The 22183-nt window shown below is 35.5% G+C and overlaps 1 protein-coding gene across 12 annotated transcripts in view; it reads right to left on the bottom strand.

The window, feature by feature from the left end:
* LOC127550240 (serine protease inhibitor Kazal-type 9-like) overlaps positions 1-22183 on the bottom strand; it is a 52117-nt gene that overhangs the window by 8039 nt on the left and 21895 nt on the right. For 5 of the 12 annotated variants that reach the window (XR_007950805.1, XM_051978963.1, XM_051978964.1 and 2 more), the window contains one exon: positions 466-614. Coding sequence is in view for 9 of the 12 variants with exons in the window: in XM_051978963.1 (XP_051834923.1) it covers positions 466-535 (70 nt within the window). In the remaining 3 variants the exon portion in view is untranslated. Of the gene's footprint in view, positions 1-465; positions 615-12722; positions 13006-15452; positions 15593-15962; positions 16196-22183 lie in introns of those variants that run through there. The other 7 variants (XM_051978956.1, XM_051978958.1, XM_051978957.1 and 4 more) reach the window with 4 other exon arrangements.

Below are 22183 nucleotides of genomic sequence, written 5' to 3'. Positions count from 1 at the left end.
TGGCAAGGGTTACCCTTCTGGGGTATAGATCTTAGTTCTTTCTGAATATAGGCCCAGAGCTTTATTCATTACATAATCCAGCTGTGAAATCACTCTATTGAACTAAAAAAAATGCATTTATTATGTATTATTCTACATTAGCTTCACTAAACCATATCTATCTCCATGAGGTTATCTAGCTCTTCACTAAACCATAAGCTCCATGAGGGCAAAATTTGCATAAATTCCTATCTCCCTCAGTTCAAAGCACCTTTCTAGAGGAGATGCTTAATAAAGGTAGATGAAATTTAGTTGCTGATAGCACAATAACTTAGTATGAGGTTTGATAAGAAAATATACATTATAATGAGCATCATAGCAATTTTTTTTTTCTTAATGGATGCTCAGGCAATAGAGTGCATCATTTTCTTCCAATAGATTCTAGCAAATCAGAGGCTTTTCATCTGTGGCTAAGAACATGCTCACCTGAGAAACCAGACAATTCCAAGATGAAGAGGCCCAATAGAATCTTGGTTGACAACAGGGAGAAGGCCATGTTTTCTTTTCAGAATGCTTCTATGCTTCTATGCAACTTCCCCTTCTATCTCCCCTCCCAGGCTCTCTTCATATTGATGCTAAAATGGAAAACATTATCTCTCAGATCATGAATTTTTTTTATTAATCTGTGGATATGGCACATTAAATACATGAAACTGAACACTATAACAATTTGTACAGAATACTTTGTTCTAGCACAAGGTCAATGCAGAGAATTTAATGAAGCAACTACTTACAAATAATGAACCTATTTCTGAACTCTATTAAAATTTTATTCAATTCCAAAGGAGCTACAAATGGATCTCAAATAGATGGGAACTTCAAAATTTAAGGAAAGAAAGGTATTATAGGATAACAAATCACTGATCAATAGGCAGTGTGGCCATGAGAGTCATTACTTAATTCCTATATGTTTTTCAGTGGTTTATTGTACAACTATCATTTGCAAACTGAATCCATAGTTCCAGGGAGCAGTGAGAAATGTCTTATTTGGAGAGGCTGTTCAAGGAAAATGGAGTACTTTTATTCTTAGGTTCCATTGACATCTTCTTCCCTCTTCAGAGCCAAAATACTACCTAATTGATCAAAATATTTAATTTTGGGTGACTAGGACTAACATCAAAGCAAATGTAGACTATAACCTAATCACAAGACTTTATCTCCAATACGCTTAATAGAAATTTAGAATTGAGAATAAGGGGTTAAAAGCTCTGCTTTCCTCTGACTTCATCAGAACACATCTGAAGTGTTATATTTAATTTTAGGAGAGTCTTTGCTAAAGTGAGGAATATCCAAAGGAGAGCAATATAAAGAAACTGGAGATTATGTCATGTGAAAGTTGGGTGAAGAATCTCACAAAAATTTATCTTGGAAAATAGAACTTTGAGGGTCATGATAATCTCATCAAAGTGTTTGTAAAGCTATCATGAAAAAAAATTCAGCCTTTTATAATGTCTCCAAAAGACAGAACTGGAATCAATGGGTAAACATTTCTAAGCAGAAATTTCTACTATATTCAAGAACCTCCCAAAAATATATATAATCAACATACAATAAAAATAAACTACCTTATGAAGCAGTGATGAATGGAGATAATTATGAAAAATCAAAGAAGTACTTTTTGGTGCTTTATTATATGGGACACCCACCCTGACCAGAGCATTTGAATATAATTGTAAAGGTCACTTCCATGTTTGATCCATGATTCTATTCTTGTTTGTTTTACTTTATCAGAGTGTTTTTCTTTTCCATTAATATGAGAGGTTATTGATATTTCAAAAATGGAAGAATATTCTGGCCAGGGTCATCAAAGAAAATGTGCTTACTTTATACTGTTTACTTTCATGATTTTGTTTTATTCAGAATATTGTAAAAATGAAAGCTAAAAAATTTCTTGTAATGTATCTGAGGAAAAAACAAAATATATATGAATATTCATGAAAACAATAATAGAATCAAATGTTTAGAACTGGATGGAACCTTAGAGATCACATATTCTAACCCCATTTTACAGATGAGAAAACTGAGGCCCACTGTTTTCAACTATGTTTTCAGTATGATACAACTATGAAATGTCTGACACAGGATTTGAACCAGGTCTTCTGAACTGAAAAATCAAGCCTTCTATCATAGCATGTTGTCACATTTTTGTGAAAATACAATTTTCAATATACAATAATATTGTGAGATTCAGTATGATCAATATATTGTTCCTCTGATGAGCATGATATTGGAAACTGAACTTCATAGGGAAAAGAGGGATTTTCCCAAGATCATCTGGCCTATAAATGGAAGAATTTAGGATTTATATATAGAAGGGCTAAAATCTTAACATTGAAAAAACCAGCAAGAAGTCATTTTAGCAAGGCAAATTCTTATTCCCCTGAAGAAATTATTAATTGACATAAACAAGCCAATGGGTTTCATGCCCAGAAGTAGGAGGTACCTGTCAGCATTGCATTAGATTGAAATTTGTAATCAACTGGAAATAGCAGATAATGTTTGTTGCAGAGCATAAAAATTCAGTCCATGTTGCCCAGAACCTATGTAGGTTAGTTTCTGGACAGACAGGACCAGAAAATTCACTACTCTGAGAATTCGGAGAGTAGATGTATCTCTGACTCAACTACAAATTTACAATATGAGCTCTACAAGTTATCTTCCCTCTTCAAATGTCATTTTTCTCCTCTCTACATTCAAGGATTTGGCTTCTTTTCAAGATATCTTTAAAGATGAGGTCCTGGGTGTGCAATTTCAGACATGTTTATGGAGCATAGTGAAAGCCGATGCCATAGTGGTGAGTAATATTTGCATGGAAAGCAATTTGTAAGTTGACAAATCTAGTTTGAGTAATTCTAAATGACTTTTTTTCTCAGCTCACTGAAATGCCTTTATGGCATGTAGTTGCCTTGAGCTATCATTATTGTTTTTCCTTATCAGTATTTTAGATATGTCAGTATTCATCATGCAAACTTCTACATGTCAAGACACTATTTTTGCATCAGCCTGGGATGCTCTCTACCAAAAGAGTCCCAGTGCCATTGCTGTCTTAGAAGACAACCCATATTCACCATTATGCTAAATATTTATTAAGTATGTAATCTATGCCAGGCACTCTGTTAGGCACTGGAGATATAAATAGAAAAGAAAAACAACAACAGACTAGAAGGAATTCCACTTGAGGAATGACACTAAGAATTGAACACAGGATTCTAGCTATGATCTGATAATAGCAGGGGACAATAGGATTATCACATCTCTTCCCCTTTTCTGGATTTTTAATGTCTAGTAGTGTAAATTGGGATCCTGATAATTCTTTTGGGTGCAACATAATACCTCATATTGAACTTATTGTTCAATGAAATTACCACATTTTTTGCATAAACACTTTAGTTACATTTCCCATAACCTCTAGTTGGACAGTTGATCTTTAGAAACTATATGTAGGATTTACATCAATTCCAATAAAGACTCATCCATTACTCTAATTTGTTGAGATTGAAGAAGAAGATTTGACACTATTATCCAATTTAATAGCTAACTTCTTCCCCACCAGTGTTAACATTTGTAAATTTATTATCATCATTTCAGCTTTTATCCAATGCACTAATTAAAATGCTGAACATGGTTAAAGATAACTCCAAGGAAGTAACCATTTCAGAAATCTCCTTCTGGGTTTATAATAATCTATTAATGACTGAATTCCTTTGCTCCAACCTTTCAAGCCAAGCTTTTCCCAACAAACTCTATAATAGTATAATCTTTATATCTACATCCCATCCACAAAAATAGCATAAGACATTTTAATAAATGCTTTGCTAAATATCTCAAGTTTACTATGTCTATGGTATCCTCATTGTCTTCCAAACTAATATTGCCATAAAAAAAGAAAAGAAAATGCAAATTAAAATATCTCCAAAGTCTCACCTCATACCTATAAGATTGCTAAAGATAAACCAAAAATAAAAGTCACTCCCGGGGAGATTGCAATGATATTATGAAGTGATCTCAATTTTCTTGATAATTTGAAGTTTATGCAAACACTTCAAACCATTTGAGCACCAATTCTAATATTAAGCATATATTCCAAGGAACTGAAAGATAGGAACAAATAATCTTAGAAAAGACCCATAAACAAAGTGAGTGCTCATCAATTGGAGAATGGACAAAAATTATGCACAGCAGTATTATTGTATAGTAATAAATGAGCCAGATAAGAAATGCAGATGAACATGGGAATATCCTTATGAACTGAGGCAGAGGAAAAGGAGCAAAAATAGAACAGTGATGACAATAAAGTAAATTAAAAGATCATTTTTAAAAAGTAAAGCTGAAGAACTAAAAAACCTACAATGATCACAAAGAGATTCTTATCTCCCTCCACTTTAATTTGGGGACCAAATGGCAAATATTGTACAACTAACCAAAGACACAACTGTATCAGTATTTTTGCTTAGTTTTTCTTTGTTACGAAAAAGGTTTAATTTCTAGCAGTCAGGTGGTAAGGAGGGTGATGTTCAAATATGTTCATGGATTAGAAACAAAAAGTAAAATTTGGGATGGGAGTTTCTTGATCCTAAATGGGACTGATTGGATGAAGTTTTCTCAGGTTGAGATTAAGTCACATGATCCCTATTCCTAGAGCCAGAAGATCAGGCCTTGTACCCTGGGATGTAGAAAGTTACATGAAGTTACAGGACCCACAGAAAGCAGACATTATCCAATGAAAAGGCTTGGGTCTTTTCCTATTTAATTGGGTGTTCTACTTACTACCTGCTGGTCTGGTCAAGCACATGGTGGGAGCTGGAATGCCTCCTGGGTGTTCTGGGCCTCTCCCTGCAGAGATTAAATAAATGCTTTCTTTTTTTACCTGAAGATGTCTCTAATTAGTTAATTTGGGAAAGGGGCTATAGCACCCATCCCACACAATTTATGGGAGTTTGTTCAGGATCTGTGGCTTCCCAAAGAGATGGCTGAGATCCTGATTTAAGGCAGGCTTCAGGTTAAATTTTCTCTCACCATTCTTGAAATCAGACTCTCAGACTCCCTCTCTGTGAAGAATGGGCCTATGAGAGACACTCAAATACAAAGAAAAGCACAAGCCTCTGAAAATAAAAAACCCCGGGTAAGAGTAAGCCGGGTAACTTGGGAATGCATAACCAAGGGGGCACTGTCTGCGAATGTCCTTTGATTGTCCTTAGATGGCATGAGCCCTGGGATTATCAAGTCTTGAATGATCCAGTAAGGGGTAAGAAAGCAAGGAGGTTCTGTTATTGACACAGAACAATAAGACTCTGCCATTGGCCGGAAAGCTAGATGACTACTTCCGAGCTTGATTGGCCAAGTCACCAGGGTATCGACTCTGTGTATTACAAGAGGGTAGGCTGTGAGATTGGATACTCTGAGAGGCAACAATCCTACTCAAATTTTTGAAGCAAAAAAGAAAGAAAGAAAGAAAGAAAGAAAGAAAGAAAGAAGAAAGAAAGAAAGAAAGAAAGAAAGAGGAAAAAAGTGTACTTGATGGGATCTATTTGTTGTGTGCAAGAAAGAATGGTTCTCTTCCATGTAATTTTTATCTGTGTTTATGTCTTTGTAAAGAATGTCTTTGTCATATCTGTTTTATGAGCTAGAATTTGTTAAAAAGAGAAAATCCTGACTTTTCTATAGATTCCAACTCAAAGATGGAACTGCAAGAATGTCCATTAAGACTAATGATTGGAAATTTTGGCAATTGGTCATTTCAAGATTCTGAAACAATTCAATTAAATTGGGGCCTCCTGGAGTAGAATAGTGCATAGAGTAAAGAGAGTCTCTTTCTTCCCCTTCTCTGTTCCCTTAACTGTAACAGGAACACATGAGGCCAGAGGGAAAGAAAGAAATTATGCTCAATTAGTTCAGTGAAATTTGTTATCTGAGGTGTGATTGTAAAAGCAATTTTATATTGTCAAAAATTTAAAGTTGTATTTGATTTGATTTTAAGTTAAAATATAAATTTGCCTTAGCTTACCTTAGGGGAGGTCATGTTTGTATCCCTCTAATTAGATGGTATGTTGCTTTCTAAAAGTATATTGGGTAATTTGAAAATTATGAGTTATGACTTAAAATTTTGTCAGTTCTGCTGGATATATGTGTAATTTTTATGAAATGTGGCCCAAAGTTATTTAATTGTGAATCTTAAAGTTTAAAGTTTTTTTTAAATGATTTAAAGACAAGAAAGATTGATTTGCAAAAGCAATTAATAGTTTAAATGGAGCATCTAGTTAGAAGGGTTAGTGATTTGGAAGCATGTTAAAGAAAAGGAGAGAATGTGTTGTGGAAGGAGAGAGAGATGGGATGAATTACAGGGGGAGATAACATGTTGGAAAGAAGGAGGAAGAAAGAGAGAGGGAAAATGGCATGTAGGAAATAGGAGAGAAAGAGTTAGGACAGAAAGAGGCAAACTTCTAGTGAAACTTGCCATTTGACAGGGGAAAGGAGACACCCCATGAGGTTGGGGCATGTCTTTGGCTGGCAGGATCCTGGGGGACTTGGCACCCTAAAATGATTAGCTATAAGAAGTGGGGGTCAGGAAGCATGGAGTGGAGGAAGGGCTGCCTAGTAAAGTGAAGGGAAGGGTAAGAGGCCCTTGTCATGTTAGATTGTCAGGTGACAACCTAACTTTGCCCTCCCTTACTAAGGGTGGCTGCTTTTTAATAAACTGTAGCTCTTTGGAGCTCCCCTTCCCCACCTTGCTGGTTGAAACATTAATTGCTAATAATGTTTAAAGGAACAGCCTACATTTACATGGTGTTAATAACTGAAGGCTTTATTTTTATTTTTTCAAGTCTATAGCTACTCTAAGAGATTTGTTGGAACTGCAAGTTTTCTGAAAGCAATTTATTTCTACTAAGGTGTCCATCTATCTTCAGCAAATTATTCAATGTTTATCTAAGTGCATAATGATGTCCTTCTTTAAGGAATATAACAAAAACCTAGAGCAAAGTTTTGACTTCATTTGATAAGTTGATAGAGCTATTTCCAAAAAGTTTATAAGGATTCGATTGGAGGAAGTTGACTTAACATGTTTTTCAAGAATGAAGAAATTGCTAATTCCAATAGAGTTCTTTTATTGAAATTAAGATATTCTATATTCTGTATGAGTTTTAATTGATTGTATAGAATCATCTTAAAGTTGCACACATTATTTAAAAGGACTCTGAGAATACTAGTTTTTGCTTTTGTCCCTTTGAGCATGTTTCTGCTATGGACAATATGCAATTTAGAATTTTTACATGTATCGGGCATTTTTAAAGTAAAATGATTTGCGTAATGTTGAACTTAAAACCATCTACTTAGATATGAAAAAAGCTATGAATGTCTTATTGTGATCCTTGACAGTTATATTTATCTGAAGTTTTGATTAATGAGAATTGTTATTGGAGATAAAAAATCTCTTGGGGACTGCAGCTGATATTTATTTGGAATTTTAAATTCAGGTATAACTGTCTGATTATCAAGCCAGTGATCCACCATCTGAAAGAAATGTAACACAAGCTATGTAGAAGAAATAGTTACAGGTGGATATTAGTACCTGGAGATGAATTAGGATGATGATCTTGGCCTCTGCTAAAAATAGGATCCTTCTGACTCAATTTCCCAGTGGTGTTCTTTTTGGATAAGAAGCCACCTAATTATTTCTGAGTCCAGTTTAAGGTGGAATTGTTAAAAAAAAAATAGGATAGTTACCTGAAGTAAAACTGCATTAAGGATGCTTTATTCTGTATGTGCTCTCAGGTAAAGACCAGAAGGATCAGTTTTGATACTATTTAAATCATGTCCCTGATTGTTCCTCTTTTAGCAAATTTTTGTAATCACAGAAAGTGATCAGTGGAAGATATGAGATATGATATTAGTATACAGATGCTATTCTGATTTGCAGCCCAGCTCTGGAGGATTCTCTAGTTGCTATAATTCTTTAAATCTTTTGTTTCCTGGGGCTAGAGTTTCTTTGTCTGAAGGCCTACTTTGCCTAAGTATTTGGGGCCACTTCAACTTTACCTTTTGTTCATTGGGAGAGGAAGCAGACAATCTTAGCAAGCCCTGATGGGTTTGTGCATACCTGTTTCTAATAAGACTCTTCAGCCCAGAAACCCACAAGGAATCCCCACTTCCCTTTGGTGCTTTTCATCTCCCTTCCTGAGATGTCAGGGAGGGCATGATCATCTACTTTTTAGTGCTTTCATCTCCCTTCCTGAGAAGTCAGGGGGGATGGGATCACCTCCTTTATGGTGTTTTCACCTTCTTTCCTGAGAAGTCTGGGAAGCTGTGATCATTTCCCCTTGTGGGCTCTCACCTCCCTGAGAGGTCAGGGATGGCATGACTACCCATGTCCTAAAACAAAAGAAAGCAGGAGATGTAATGGGCTGAAGCTGAGCAGATGCATTGAGGTAGGTCCGAGCACTTGAGGCTAACTAGCAATTGAACATAATCTATTAATATATGCTTGGAGAAAGAATGGCCCTGCCCACTCTCTGTGCAAGTTTGATGTGTTGTATAGGAGACTGTGTAGAAAATTTGGTGGGTGGAGTGTGAGAGCCAGAGGCACTGCTGGCCAGATTCGTGTAGTGATTGCTCTCACTTCGAGTTGCCATTACTCTTCACTTCCATAAAGAATAAAGATCAAGGATTTTCCCTTATCCTGACTCTGGCCGACTTAAAAATACTCTGGGTACTAAATGCGCTCATCACAAAAAGGTATAGTATCCCTAGCACTTATGGAAAAAAAAAAAATGAATGGGAGCTGAAGAAATGGAAGCAACTGTAGTAGTCTAAGAAGATGAGGGTGTAAATGATGATGTTGAAGTCTAGATAATACCTTCCTAGACTGAAGAAGAGTTTCAGGAATGGGGGAAACTGAGAAACTAGCTATTAAACTAAGAAGAAAGGAAGAACAGGAAAAAAAAATTGAGGTTCAAGCTAGAAAGCAAGTTGAGAGAGAAGCTACAAAGAAAGAAGGGTCCTGGGGCAGAACTATAAATAGTATGTCTTTGTATCCTCTGGAGACAGTACTGACCTGATACATAAAGGACATTTGCTATATTACTTTCTTTAAAGCATACCAGTTTTGTGCCCAAAGGAAAGCCATCCAATCCTCCTCAGTACCCCAGGAATCTAGCTAAAATCTGGAAGAGAAATTAGCTGCATTTGTGTATTGAGGGAATTCATATTAAAAATCAAATGAAAACACTCTACTAAAATTAAAAAAAAACTTTTATACAGTATTATTCTATATTAAAGTTTTTCTAGCACCCAACTGAACCTTAAGCTGCATGACAGCAGGGATCATAATTTGAATACATTTTTCTATCTCTTCCAACTCAAAAGACTGAGTCCTGCATAAACTAGAGATTTAATAAAGTTTGAATGGATTTTAATGGCTGAGCCCACAATTGTTCAATATGAATCTGATTGGGTAATGCAGAGAATAATGGAATTTTCACCAACAGTTTTCTAATGCAAAATTTGATGGTCCCAGTACTGACAGGAACAACTTAGGCCAGATATTGGAGAGCACTATTTTTGTCCTACAGATTCTGATAAACCAGAAATTCCTACCTGTGACTAAGGATATCATTACTCTGAGAATTCAGACAATACCAAGATTAAGACACATAAGAAAGCCTTATTCATATTTTCTATTCAGGGTGTTCTATTCTTATGCAATTCCCCTTCATTTCTGACCTCCTAGGCTCTTGTCACATGAAAGTAAAATGAAGAGTCATCCCTCAGTGGTAAAATGCCTTTTAGTGTCTCTATGATACATTATGGCACATTATGACACTCTATAGTCTCTATGACACTCTATGGCACATTAAATACAAGCTACTTAAAACTATAACAATTTATACAGCATATTTTGTCCTCATGCAAAGATAATATAAAGAATTCAATGGAGCAAATAATTATGAAGAATGAACCCAGTTCTAAACTTCATAAAACAATGGCATAATTGGGGAAAAAACTACAACCAGAATCCAAGCAGAGGAAAACAGCTGAAATGGGGAGATTAACAGAGGTTGGCAGCCTACTGGCCATGATCAATATGGCCTGACAAGAATTTATTAACTTCCATGTATTTGAGGTCAGAATTAGCCATCTATCAGTTTCAAATTGAAAATGAGTTTTCTCAGAGTACGAATACTTGACAGGAAGAGGCAGCTCCATGAAGCAGGCCTCTTCTTAGTAATTTTCCCTCCCTCCAACCCACCACAACACAGAATAGAGTCCTTACTGATTAATGAAATTTGATGTTCTGGTGACTAGGAATCACATCATAATGTGGATATCAGTTATGTGCCAATGACATCTCAAATGATCAACTTATTTTAAGAAAAGTGTTTGCTAACTGAGAAACATCTGGAACAAGGGAACTAGTATGTGAGATCTGCAGATTATTTAATAGGATAGTCAGGTGAAGGATCTAAAAGACATTTATCTTGGGAAACAGAATTTTGTTCTTCATAATAATTTCATCTAAATACTTGAAAGGGGACTATAAAATAAAGGAGTTAAACTTTTTTTTGCTTGTCTTCACAAAGTAGATTTGGGATCAGTGGGTAGACATTTCTAAGATGTAGAATTTGGTACTAGACTCTTCCCCCCAAAGAATTCAGTCAATTTACAATAAAATGACTTTCCATGTGAGGCATAAACTCCTTGTGAATGGAGGTATTACAAAAAGTCAGGATGACCACTGCTTGGTGCTGAAATACAAAGAACTGTCTGTGGTGGAGTAGCAGAATACATGCAAAGCTCTGAAGCTCTATGAGTCTATGTTTCACTTTTTCTCTGTCTGCCTTTTTCCTCCTTTATGAGCCATCCCAGGGGAAAAAAAAAACACTCCTTGGGAAACCTCCAGGGACTCCAAGTATATAACACCCTCAGTGTTAAAGATGTTAGAGTTAGGATGATTAACTCTATGGATATGACTTTTAGCCATGCTGTGAATCCAAGGTGACATCCTGGTGACAGCATGTGACACCTTCAGTTGACTTCACAAGCAGCATGGACTCAACCAGACAGCATTATCAAGATATCCTTCAGTGATTTTGTACTTTTTTATCTTTGCTTTTTGCTGATTTTAGACAAGATCAGAGAACATGGACTAAGGACTTAGGGAAATTCAAAAGTCATCTAGGGTAGCTGCTCTTGCTTTATTGGTTTCCCTTTAGAGAACATTAGAGTAACACATTTATAGATATTTGAAAATGTAAAAGATAGGCCTTATTGAATATATTCATTGGCAGTAATTGATCACTAATTAAATTTCTTAAAGCATATGTGTAACCAAGTGACATTCTCCTTTACTCAGCTTCAGTGGCTTCCTATTACCTCCAAGACTATATATAAAATCCTCTTTGATTTTAAAGCCTTTAATAGGCTGGCCCCTTTATAATCTTCCCATTCTAAATTTTGTTCCCCTCCGTGTTTTCTACAATCTAGTTAAAATGTCCCTTAGATGTTCCTGGCACAAGATACTTCATATTCTGACTCTGAATATTTTCATAGGTTTTCCTCCATGTCAGGACTTCTCTCTCTCTTTATCATCACCTCCTGGTTTCCTTTCAAATTTCAGCTAAAGAATCTAGGGGAGAAGTGGACAGAATGTGTCTCAGGATTCAAAGATATCTAAATTCAAATCTAGCCTCAGACATTAGCTTTGTAACTCTGATCAAGTCACTTAAGCTCTTTTTGATTCAATTTTCTCAACTGTAAAATGAGAATAATAATAGCACATACTTGGCAGATTTGCAAAGATCAAATAAAAAATTGTTTTCAAAAAGTACTTAGGCACAGTGCCAAGAACATAGGAGGTGCTTTGTAAAAGCTAATTCTCTACCTCCTTATATTCTGCAAGGAACGTCTTCAAGCCAGCCTTAATTTAAGTGCCTTTCCTCTGAGATTAACCTCAAAGGATCATGTTAATATATAGATCTATGTTGTCTTTCATGCTGAAATATAAGGTCCTTGAGAGCAGGGACAATATGGTGCCTTACTTTGTATACACTAGCACTTAGCTCAATTCTTGCAAAACAACAAACACGTAGTAAATACTTGTCTTGACGATATGCCAGCTGAGCAACAAGATTGAATAGGACAAAATCCTTCTTAGTTGAATAAGTGTCAGGACATTCTCTCATGGGAGACAAGAGACAGAGATTTTGGATGGGGAGTTTTTAAGGAGAGAGCACAGGAAGAGCTAGAATGCTAAGTTCTGTTGTTCCTACTTGCAAAAAAAAAAAAAAAAAAAAAAAAAAAAAAGGATTTCAATTAATGTCAGGCCTCTTTATCTTTAGTACCTTAGGGCAAACACCCTATCATACAACCCTTGTTATGATTCTTAAAATGCTAGTCATATAATGAGCTCAAAAATGTCAGTGTGTGAAAGTGAGACTGCCATATATTTTATGTATATATATATACATATATCATATTATCATATATATCAGAATACGTAACCTGGGAACTGAAGTAGAATCTTGAAAAGCAGGATAGGTGAGAACAAAGTGTACCGCCTGTTCATAGTTCAGGATTTATGACTCTTGACTTCACTTTGACAGCACTGAAGTTCTGGTTGGACTCAGATTTCTCTGATTATTATTATTTGTAATAATAATAATTATTATTATTAATTATTATTTAACCAGTCATGGAAACAATTAGACTTTATTATAGAAGTATTTCTACAACTTATAGAAAATGTCTCTGGGAAATGCTTTAATGATCCCTCCCCTAAGAGCAATATCTGAATACAATTTTTCAATTAATAAATCAAATTACAATCATTAGGAACTTTCTGACCAAAAGAAGAGTAGATTTCTTGAGGAGCATGCCACAAGGATAGGTTGAAGATAGATGACATCATATGGAAATCCAAAAAAAAATCAGCATCTAGCTTCCTTGACCTGAAAATATGATGGTGGCATTTGACTAAAGAAGAAGAGACAGAAGTAAAGGTAAATCCAGTGTTATAGATTAAGTTTTAAACAGTTCTAAATTGAAACAATGCTGAAGTTATCATCCTACACAGTTTCCAAATTGATGTAAAATATACAGCCATGGGACCATAAAATCATTGTAATTAGAAGTAAAAAGAAGGAAGGAAGGAAGGAAGGAAGGAAGGAAGGAAGGAAGGAAGGAAGGAAGGAAGGAAGGAAGGAAGGAAGGAAGGAAGGAAGGAAGGAAGGAAGGAAGAAGGAAGGAAGGGAGAGAGGGAAGGAAGGAAAGAAAAGGGAGGGAGGGAAGAAGGGAAGGAGGGAAGAAGCAAGGGAAAGGAGAAAAAGTAAAGAGAGGAAGAGAAGGGACAAAGAAGGAAAGAAATTCAAGACCATTGGAGCTAAATAGCAATGCTACTTGCTAATTTGTGAGGTTGTGAATTCTCTAACAATGGAAAATTACAAAAGGCTCCATTATGAATAAGTGACAAAAGAGAGCCCCTTCAAGAACTAATATTTTACTTTCTGACATTCCATATTCTCATGTCCTTTATAATTTTAATATTCTGCAATTGAATTACAGGAATAAGGTCAATAATTTGAAAATCTGATAGGAGGGGAATCTTCTTCCTGAGGATAAGAAAATTAGTTTGCTTTTAGACATGTTTAATTGAAGACAATAGTCTGAAAATTTTAAAATCAAGTTCCCTAGTAATAAAAAGAACATTGAGTATACAAGCCCAATATAAGCCTATTTTATTTGCTCATTTATAATTCTTTTTTGCCATATAGTGCTACTGTACTAATAATTAAATATTTTTTAAAAACCTAAAAATATGTATTGAAAAGGGTGAGATAAAGATAAAATAATATTTTATTCTAACAGCCATAGAAAGTCTCTGAAGTTTATTGAGGATGAGATTGATAATGTCAAGCTTTTTCTGCAGGAACACCTTAGTCATGAATATAGAGGATGAAATAGACGAGAAACTAGAAACTAAATGGAAGGCTACTATATTGCATCAATTAAGATTTCTCAAGAAATCACAACAATCAATATCAACATCTTCACTTTTTTCTATTTCTTATTTTAAAAAGCAATATTTTAGTATTCCCCAATTACATATAAAATAATTTTAATTTTTTTTTCAAATTTGGACTTTCAAAGCAATTTGACATGTTATAAAACTTATAAAGAAGTAATAAGGCAAAAAATATTTTTTTTAAGTTTTGCTCTGAAAGAAAACTAAAAGAAAATTAAATTAAAAAGTAAAGAAAAATTATTTTCAATCTGCATTAAGGATCCACCAGTTTGTTTTTGTTTTGTTTTTTCTGGAGGTAAATAATGTTTTTCATCACAAGTCCTTCAGAATTGTCTTAGATCATTATAGTGTTAAACTATTTCTCATTTTTGGCATCAATACTTGGTTTAAGTCAGATTGTTATGTACTTTTAACTGTAGAGTCGATCTTTCCCCCTTAATCTTAGATGTTAATTTGGTATTGATTTTGATCATTGCTTTAAATAGTTAAAGATTGGAGGTTAAAGGATAAAGGATGAGGTCCTTATGCATTCTTTATTATCTTGATTTATTAAGATTCCAAATCTTCATAAAAATGAATCTAAATATGTATTGAGGGCCTCTTTCCTGAGAAAAATATATGCAAACATTTGCAAATGAAAAAAAAATGTGTAAAGTAGACCATAATTCTATAGTTATAAAACTGACTACAAGACATACAGACCAGTGTATTTATTGTTTGTTGATCATAAAGAACTTTCACTTCAAAATGTTAATATAGAATAGATCCCTGGAGTTAAAAAGTGCTGATAGAGACTGCATTTAGTACAAGGAATTCCCTCTACCAGTATAGGTCATCATCTTGTCTACAACTTGTAGTCTCACAATATTACCTAGAGTATTAAGAGGGTAAGTCACAGAGACGGTAAGTATCAGAAAGAAAATAGACAACCCCAGCTCTTCCTTGATCTTAGACTAGAATGTTATCTATTATGCCCCACTGTCTGGTTCATAAAATCATGAGATTTAGAGTTAGAAGGAGCTTCAGTTTTGTTTCATTTCATACATGAGGAAACTTATCCCTGTGGGGAACAGTTTGCTCAATATCTTGCTATCTTCCCAACTTCATATCTTTGGTTCTTTTGACTACAATAAATAGCTTCCCCACACAAAGATTTCTGCCCATCACACATAGCAAGCAGCTAAGAAATAGATTGTATGAATTTTGAAATTAAATATCTCAAATGCAAGACTGATACTATTGAAAGCTGTCTTTTTTCAAAGAATAGACAGAATATCTGGGTTTTTTAATTTTTCTTTGCAATCTGATAAGCAAAATTCAATTCATTGTCTTACTTTCTAACTTCCTTTGAATCATATCAAAAAATTAAGAAGGGAAAAAAATCTGATTCTTTCCTTACTTCTTTTTTATGCAAAATTCACACTTGTTCACAAAATTTTCATTGTCAATTGAACATACTATATCAATTCCAGATACACAGTAATTCAGGATTCTCGGGTTCTTTTTATCTAATTCTAGTAGCATCCAAGGACAATCAACCTGTAAAAAAAATTGAAAAAAACAGTTTAAATTAAATAGCAAGTCCTATGGCCATAGGAAAGTAAGCTTGCCAGAATAACAGGTTTAATGATAATTGCTATCCTAGCCTTCAAAACACCTTTAGGCAAAGAAAGTCTGGAGTTGTCTGAACTTCAGGTTGCAAACCTGGGTTTCCAAACTTCCACCATCCTGCAGTTAAGGAACAGTTTTTTTGGTTTAAATTTTTTTTTTTTAAATTCTCATTGGACTTCCGGTTAAGATGGCGGAGAGGAGGCTCACAGCTGCATAAGCTCCATGCTTTCTCTCACTATCCACTTCATTACAAGCCTCTGAATCAATGCTTGACTGAAAAAAACCCACATATAGTTACCAAGAGAAGCCATCCTTGAGATCCACCAAGAAAGGTCTGTCTTTACTGGAGGGCTGGGGCGGTTTTAGATCGGGCGCAGGCGGCGGGCAGCGGCAGTGAGAGCACGGGAGCAGACTGGAGAGGGGGTGGGGAGTGATCGCAGCCATCTCTGCGGGGAGAGCTTCGCTACAGGTTTGGATACTTTGCTCCGGCAGCAAGTCAGCAGCCCAGCAGAGAAGCTAAAAACACCAGGGCTGAAGAATACAACCCCAAACAGCTGGAGTCTCTCGGGACCTGGCCGCCCCTCCAACCCCCCACAGTGACTCAGCACGCTTTGGGATCTCAGAGCGCACGCGCAACACAGTCCTGCTAGTGCCTCACTGCTGCCTCCTGCAGTCTGTAGAGGAAGCTCGATAACACACCCAGCCCCCCCCCCCAAAGAAAGACTCCAGTTTTTTCTGTTTTTCTTTGGTAGTTTGTCTTTGATTATTAGACAGAATGAGCAAGAAGCTGAAGAGGACTTTAACCCTTGACAGCTTCTATACAGATAGAGAGCAGACTCTAAATCCTGAGGAGACTAAAAACAGACAGTCCCCAGGTGAATCCCCAAAGGAGGAGATCATCTGTTCCTCAGCACAGATGGACCTCATAGAAGTGATTAAAAAGGCTCTCACAAGGGAGCTAGAAGAAAAATGGGGAAAGCAGAGTGAGGCTTGGCAAAAGGAGAGGGAAGCTTGGGAAAAGGAGAGGGAGGCTTGGCAAAAGAGCCTGGAGAAAGTTAAAGAGAGAGTGGATAAAGAAGTAAAATCCTTGAAAAATAGGATTAGTGAACTGGAAACAGAAAACAGCTCTCTAAAAAACAAAATTGGCGAAATGGAAAAAAATTCCACAGAACAAAAGAACTCAATTGGACAATTAGATAAAGATCTTTAAAAAGTGAGTGAAGAAAATACTTCACTGAAAATCAGAATTGAACAAGTGGAATTGAATGACTCGAGGAGACAAGAAGAATTAGTCAAGCAAATCCAAAAAAATCAAACAATGGAGAAAAATGTGAAATACCTTCTGGGGAAGACAACAGACCTGGAAAACAGATCCAGGAGAGACAATCTGAGAATCATTGGACTTCCAGAAAAACATGATGAAAAAAAGAGCCTGGACACTATTTTCCAGGAAATTATCAAAGAGAACTGCCCAGAAGTCATAGGAACAGAGGAAAAAATAAACATTGAAAGGATTCATCGATCACCCACTGAAAGGGATCCTAAAATCAAAACACCAAGGAATATAGTGGCCAAATGCCAGAACCCTCAGATGAAGGAAAAAATATTGCAAGCGGCCAGAAAAACCCAATTCAAGTATCAAGGAGCCACAATAAGGATCACCCAGGATCTGGCAGCATCCACATTAAAAGATCAAAGGGCCTGGAATATGATATTCCGAAAGGCTAAGGAACTTGGTATGCAACCAAAAATAACTTACCCAGCGAGAATGAGCATCTTTTTCCAGGGAAGAAGATGGACATTCAACAAAGTAAGCGAATTTCATCTATTTCTGATGAAAAAACCAGAACTTAACAAAAAGTTTGATCTACAAATATAGAACTCAAGAGAAATCTAAAAAGGTAAAGATTAATCTTGGGAACTATATTTTGACTATATAGATGTATAAAGAATACATGTATACCTTGTTCTAGAAATTGATGTGGAAAGGACATTGTACCAGAAAAAGGGTAAAGTGGGAGTAGTACTTCTCATGAAGAGGCATAGGAAACCTATTATATCTGAGAGAAAGAATGGAGGGGGATGAATATAGTGGGTATCTTACTGCCTTCAGAATTGGCTTTAAGTGAAAAATCTTAAGACATATTCAATCTATGGTGAAACTTCTCCCATCTCATTGAAAAGTGAGAAGGGAAAAGTGAAAAGGGAAGGAATAAGCTAAGCGGAAGGGAATACGGGAACTGGGAGGGAAAGGGGTAAGATAGGGGGAGGAACTCTAAGGCGGGGGGAGGGATACTAAAAAGGGAGGGCTGTGAGAAGCAAGTGCTGCTCACAAGCTTAATACTGGGAAGGGGGGAAAGGGGAAAGAAGGGAGAAAAGCATAAACCGGGGTTAACAAGATGGCAAGTAATAGAGAATTGGTCATTCTAACCATAAACGTGAACGGGGTAAATTCCCCCATAAAGAGGAAGCGGTTAGCAGAATGGATTAAAAGCCAGAATCCTACAATATGTTGTTTACAGGAAACACACCTGAAGCGGGGAGATACATGCAGGTTAAAGGTAAAAGGTTGGAGCAAAATCTACTATGCTTCAGGTGAAGTCAAAAAAGCAGGGGTAGCCATCCTGATCTCAGATCAAGCTAAAGCAAAAATTGATCTAATTAAAAGAGATAAGGAAGGGCACTATATCTTGCTAAAGGGTAGCATGGATAATGAAGCACTATCTATATTAAACATATATGCACCAAGTGGGGTAGCATCTAAATTCTTAAAAGAGAAACTAAGAGAGCTGCAAGAAGAAATAGACAGTAAAACTATAATAGTGGGAGATCTTAACCTTGCACTCTCAGAATTAGATAAATCAAACCACAAAATAAATAAGAAAGAAGTCAAAGAGGTAAATAGAATACTAGAAAAGTTAGATATGATAGATCTCTGGAGAAAATGTAATGGAGACAGAAAGGAATACACTTTCTTTTCAGCAGTTCATGGAACCTATACAAAAATTGACCATATGTTAGGACATAAAAACCTCAAACTCAAATGTAGTAAGGCAGAAATAGTAAATGCATCCTTTTCAGACCACGATGCAATGAAAATTACATTCAACAAAAATCCAGGGGGAAGTAGACCAAAAAATAATTGGAAACTAAATAATCTCATACTAAAGAATGATTGGGTGAAACAGCAAATCATAGACATAATTAATAACTTCACCCAAGAAAATGATAATAATGAGACATCATACCAAAATGTATGGGATGCAGCCAAAGCGGTAATAAGGGGAAATTTCATATCTCTAGAGGCCTATTTGTATAAAATAGAGAAAGAGAAGGTCAATGAATTGGGTTTGCAATTAAAAATGCTAGAAAAGGAACAAATTAAAAACCCCCAGTCAAACACTAAACTTGAAATTCTAAAAATAAAAGGTGAGATCAATAAAATTGAAAGTAAAAAAACTATTGAATTGATTAATAAAACTAAGAGTTGGTTCTATGAAAAAACCAACAAAATAGACAAACCCTTAGTAAATCTGATTTAAAAAAGGAAAGAGGAAAATCAAATTGTTAGTCTTAAAAATGAAAAGGGAGAACTCACCACTAACGAAGAGGAAATTAGAGCAATAATTAAGAGTTACTTTGCCCAACTTTATGCCAATAAATTCGACAACTTAAATGAAATAGAAAAATACCTCCAAAAATACAGCTTGCCCAAACTAACAGAGGAAGAAGTAAATATCCTAAACAGTCCCATCTCAGAATAAGAAATAGAACAAACTATCAATCAACTCCCTAAGAAAAAAATCCCCAGGACCAGATGGATTTACATGTGAATTCTACCAAACATTTAAAGAACAATTAACTCCAATGTTATATAAACTATTTGAAAAAATAGGGATTGAAGGAGTCCTACCAAACTCCTTTTATGACACAGACATGGTACTGATACCTAAACCAGGTAGGCTAAAAACAGAGAAAGAAAATTATAGACCAATCTCCCTAATGAATATTGATGCTAAAATCTTAAATAAAATATTAGCAAAAAAATTACAGAAAATCGTCACCAGGATAATACACTATGACCAAGTAGGATTTATACCAGGAATGCAGGGCTGGTTCAATATTAGGAAAACTATTAGCATAATTGACTATATCAATAACCAAACAAACAAAAACCATATGATCATCTCAATAGATGCAGAAAAAGCATTTGATAAAATCCAACATCCATTCCTAATAAAAACACTTGAGAGCATAGGAATAAATGGACTTTTCCTTAAAATAGTCAGGAGCATATATTTAAAACCATCAGTAAGCATCATATGCAATGGGGAAAAACTAGAACCTTTCCCAGTAAGATCTGGAGTGAAGCAAGGTTGCCCACTATCACCATTATTATTTAATATCGTATTAGAAACACTAGCCTCGGCAATAAGAGTCGAGAAAGATATTAAAGGAATTAGAGTAGGCAATGAGGAAACCAAACTATCACTCTTTGCAGATGATATGATGGTATACCTAGAGAACCCCAGAGATTCTACCAAAAAGCTATTGGAAATAATTCATAATTTTAGCAAAGTAGCTGGCTACAAAATAAATCCCCATAAATCCTCAGCATTTTTATACATCACCAACAAAACCCAACAGCAAGAGATACAAAGAGAAATTCCATTCAGAATAACTGTTGATACCATAAAATATTTGGGAATCTATCTACCAAAGGAAAGTCAGGAATTATATGAGCAAAATTATAAAAAAGTCTCCACACAAATAAAGTCAGACTTAAATAATTGGAAAAATATTAAGTGCTCTTGGATCGGCCGAGCGAACATAATAAAGATGACAATACTCCCTAAACTAATCTATTTATTTAGTGCTATACCAATCAGACTTCCAAGAAAATATTTTATTGATCTAGAAAAAATAACAACAAAATTCATATGGAACAATAAAAAGTCGAGAATCTCAAGGGAATTAATGAAAAAAAAAATCAAATGAAGGTGGCCTAGCTGTACCTGATCTAAAATTATATTATAAAGCAGCAGTCACCAAAACCATTTGGTATTGGCTAAGAAATAGATTAGTGGATCAGTGGAAAAGGCTAGGCTCACAAGACAGAATAGTCAATTATAGCAATCTAGTGTTTGACAAACCCAAAGCCCCTAACTTCTGGGAAAAGAATTCATTATTTGATAAAAACTGCTGGGATAATTGGAAATTAGTATGGTAGAAATTAGGCATGGACCCACACTTAACACCATATACCAAGATAAGATCAAAATGGGTCTATGACCTAGACATAAAGAACGAGATTATAAATAAATTAGAGGAACATAGAATAGTTTATCTCTCAGACTTGTGGAGGAGAAAGAAATTTGTGACCAAAGATGAACTAAAGACCATTACTGATCACAAAATAGAAAATTTCAATTACATCAAATTAAAAAGCCTTTGTACAAATAAAACTAATGCAAACAAGATTAGAAGGGAAGCAACAAACTGGGAAAACATTTTCACAGTTAAAGGTTCTGATAAAGGCCTCATTTCCAAAATATATAGAGAACTGACTCAAATTTATAAGAAATCAAGCCATTCTCCAATTGATAAATGGTCAAAGGATATGAACAGACAATTTTCAGAGGATGAAATTGAAACTATTACCACTCATATGAAAGAGTGTTCCAAATCATTATTGATCAGAGAAATGCAAATTAAGACAACTCTGAGATACCACTACACACCTGTCAGATTGGCTAAGATGACAGGAAAAAATAATGATGAATGTTGGAGGGGATGCGGGAAAACTGGGACACTAATGCATTGTTGGTGGAGCTGTGAACGAATCCAACCATTCTGGAGAGCAATCTGGAATTATGCCCAAAAAATTATCAAACTGTGCATACCCTTTGATTCAGCAGTGTTTCTATTGGGCTTATATCCCAAAGAAATACTAAAGAAGGGAAAGGGACCTGTATGTGCCAAAATGTTTGTAGCAGCCCTGTTTGTAGTGGCCAGAAACTGGAAAATGAATGGATGCCCATCAATTGGAGAATGGCTGGGTAAATTGTGGTATATGAATGTTATGGAATATTATTGTTCTATAAGAAATGACCAGCAGGATGAATACAGAGAGGACTGGCGAGACTTACATGAACTGATGCTAAGTGAAATGAGCAGAACCAGGAGATCATTATACACTTCGACAACAATATTGTATGAGGACATATTTTGATGGAAGTGGATTTCTTTGACAAAGAGACCTGAGTTTCAATTGATAAATGACGGACAAAAGCAGCTACACCCAAAGAAAGAACACTGGGAAACGAATGTGAACTATCTGCATTTTTGTTTTTCTTCCCGGGTCATTTATACCTTCTGAATCCAATTCTCCCTATGCAACAAGAGAACTGTTCGGTTCTGCAAACATATATTGTATCTAGGATATACTGCAACATATCCAACATATAAAGGACTGCTTGCCATCTAGGGGAGGGGGTGGAGGGAGGGAGGGGGAAAAAA

Source organism: Antechinus flavipes, chromosome 2 (assembly GCF_016432865.1).
Source record: "Antechinus flavipes isolate AdamAnt ecotype Samford, QLD, Australia chromosome 2, AdamAnt_v2, whole genome shotgun sequence".
Lineage (NCBI taxonomy): Eukaryota > Metazoa > Chordata > Mammalia > Dasyuromorphia > Dasyuridae > Antechinus > Antechinus flavipes.
Note: the sequence above shows the minus strand (reverse complement) of the source record. Positions and strands in the feature narration are given on the sequence as shown.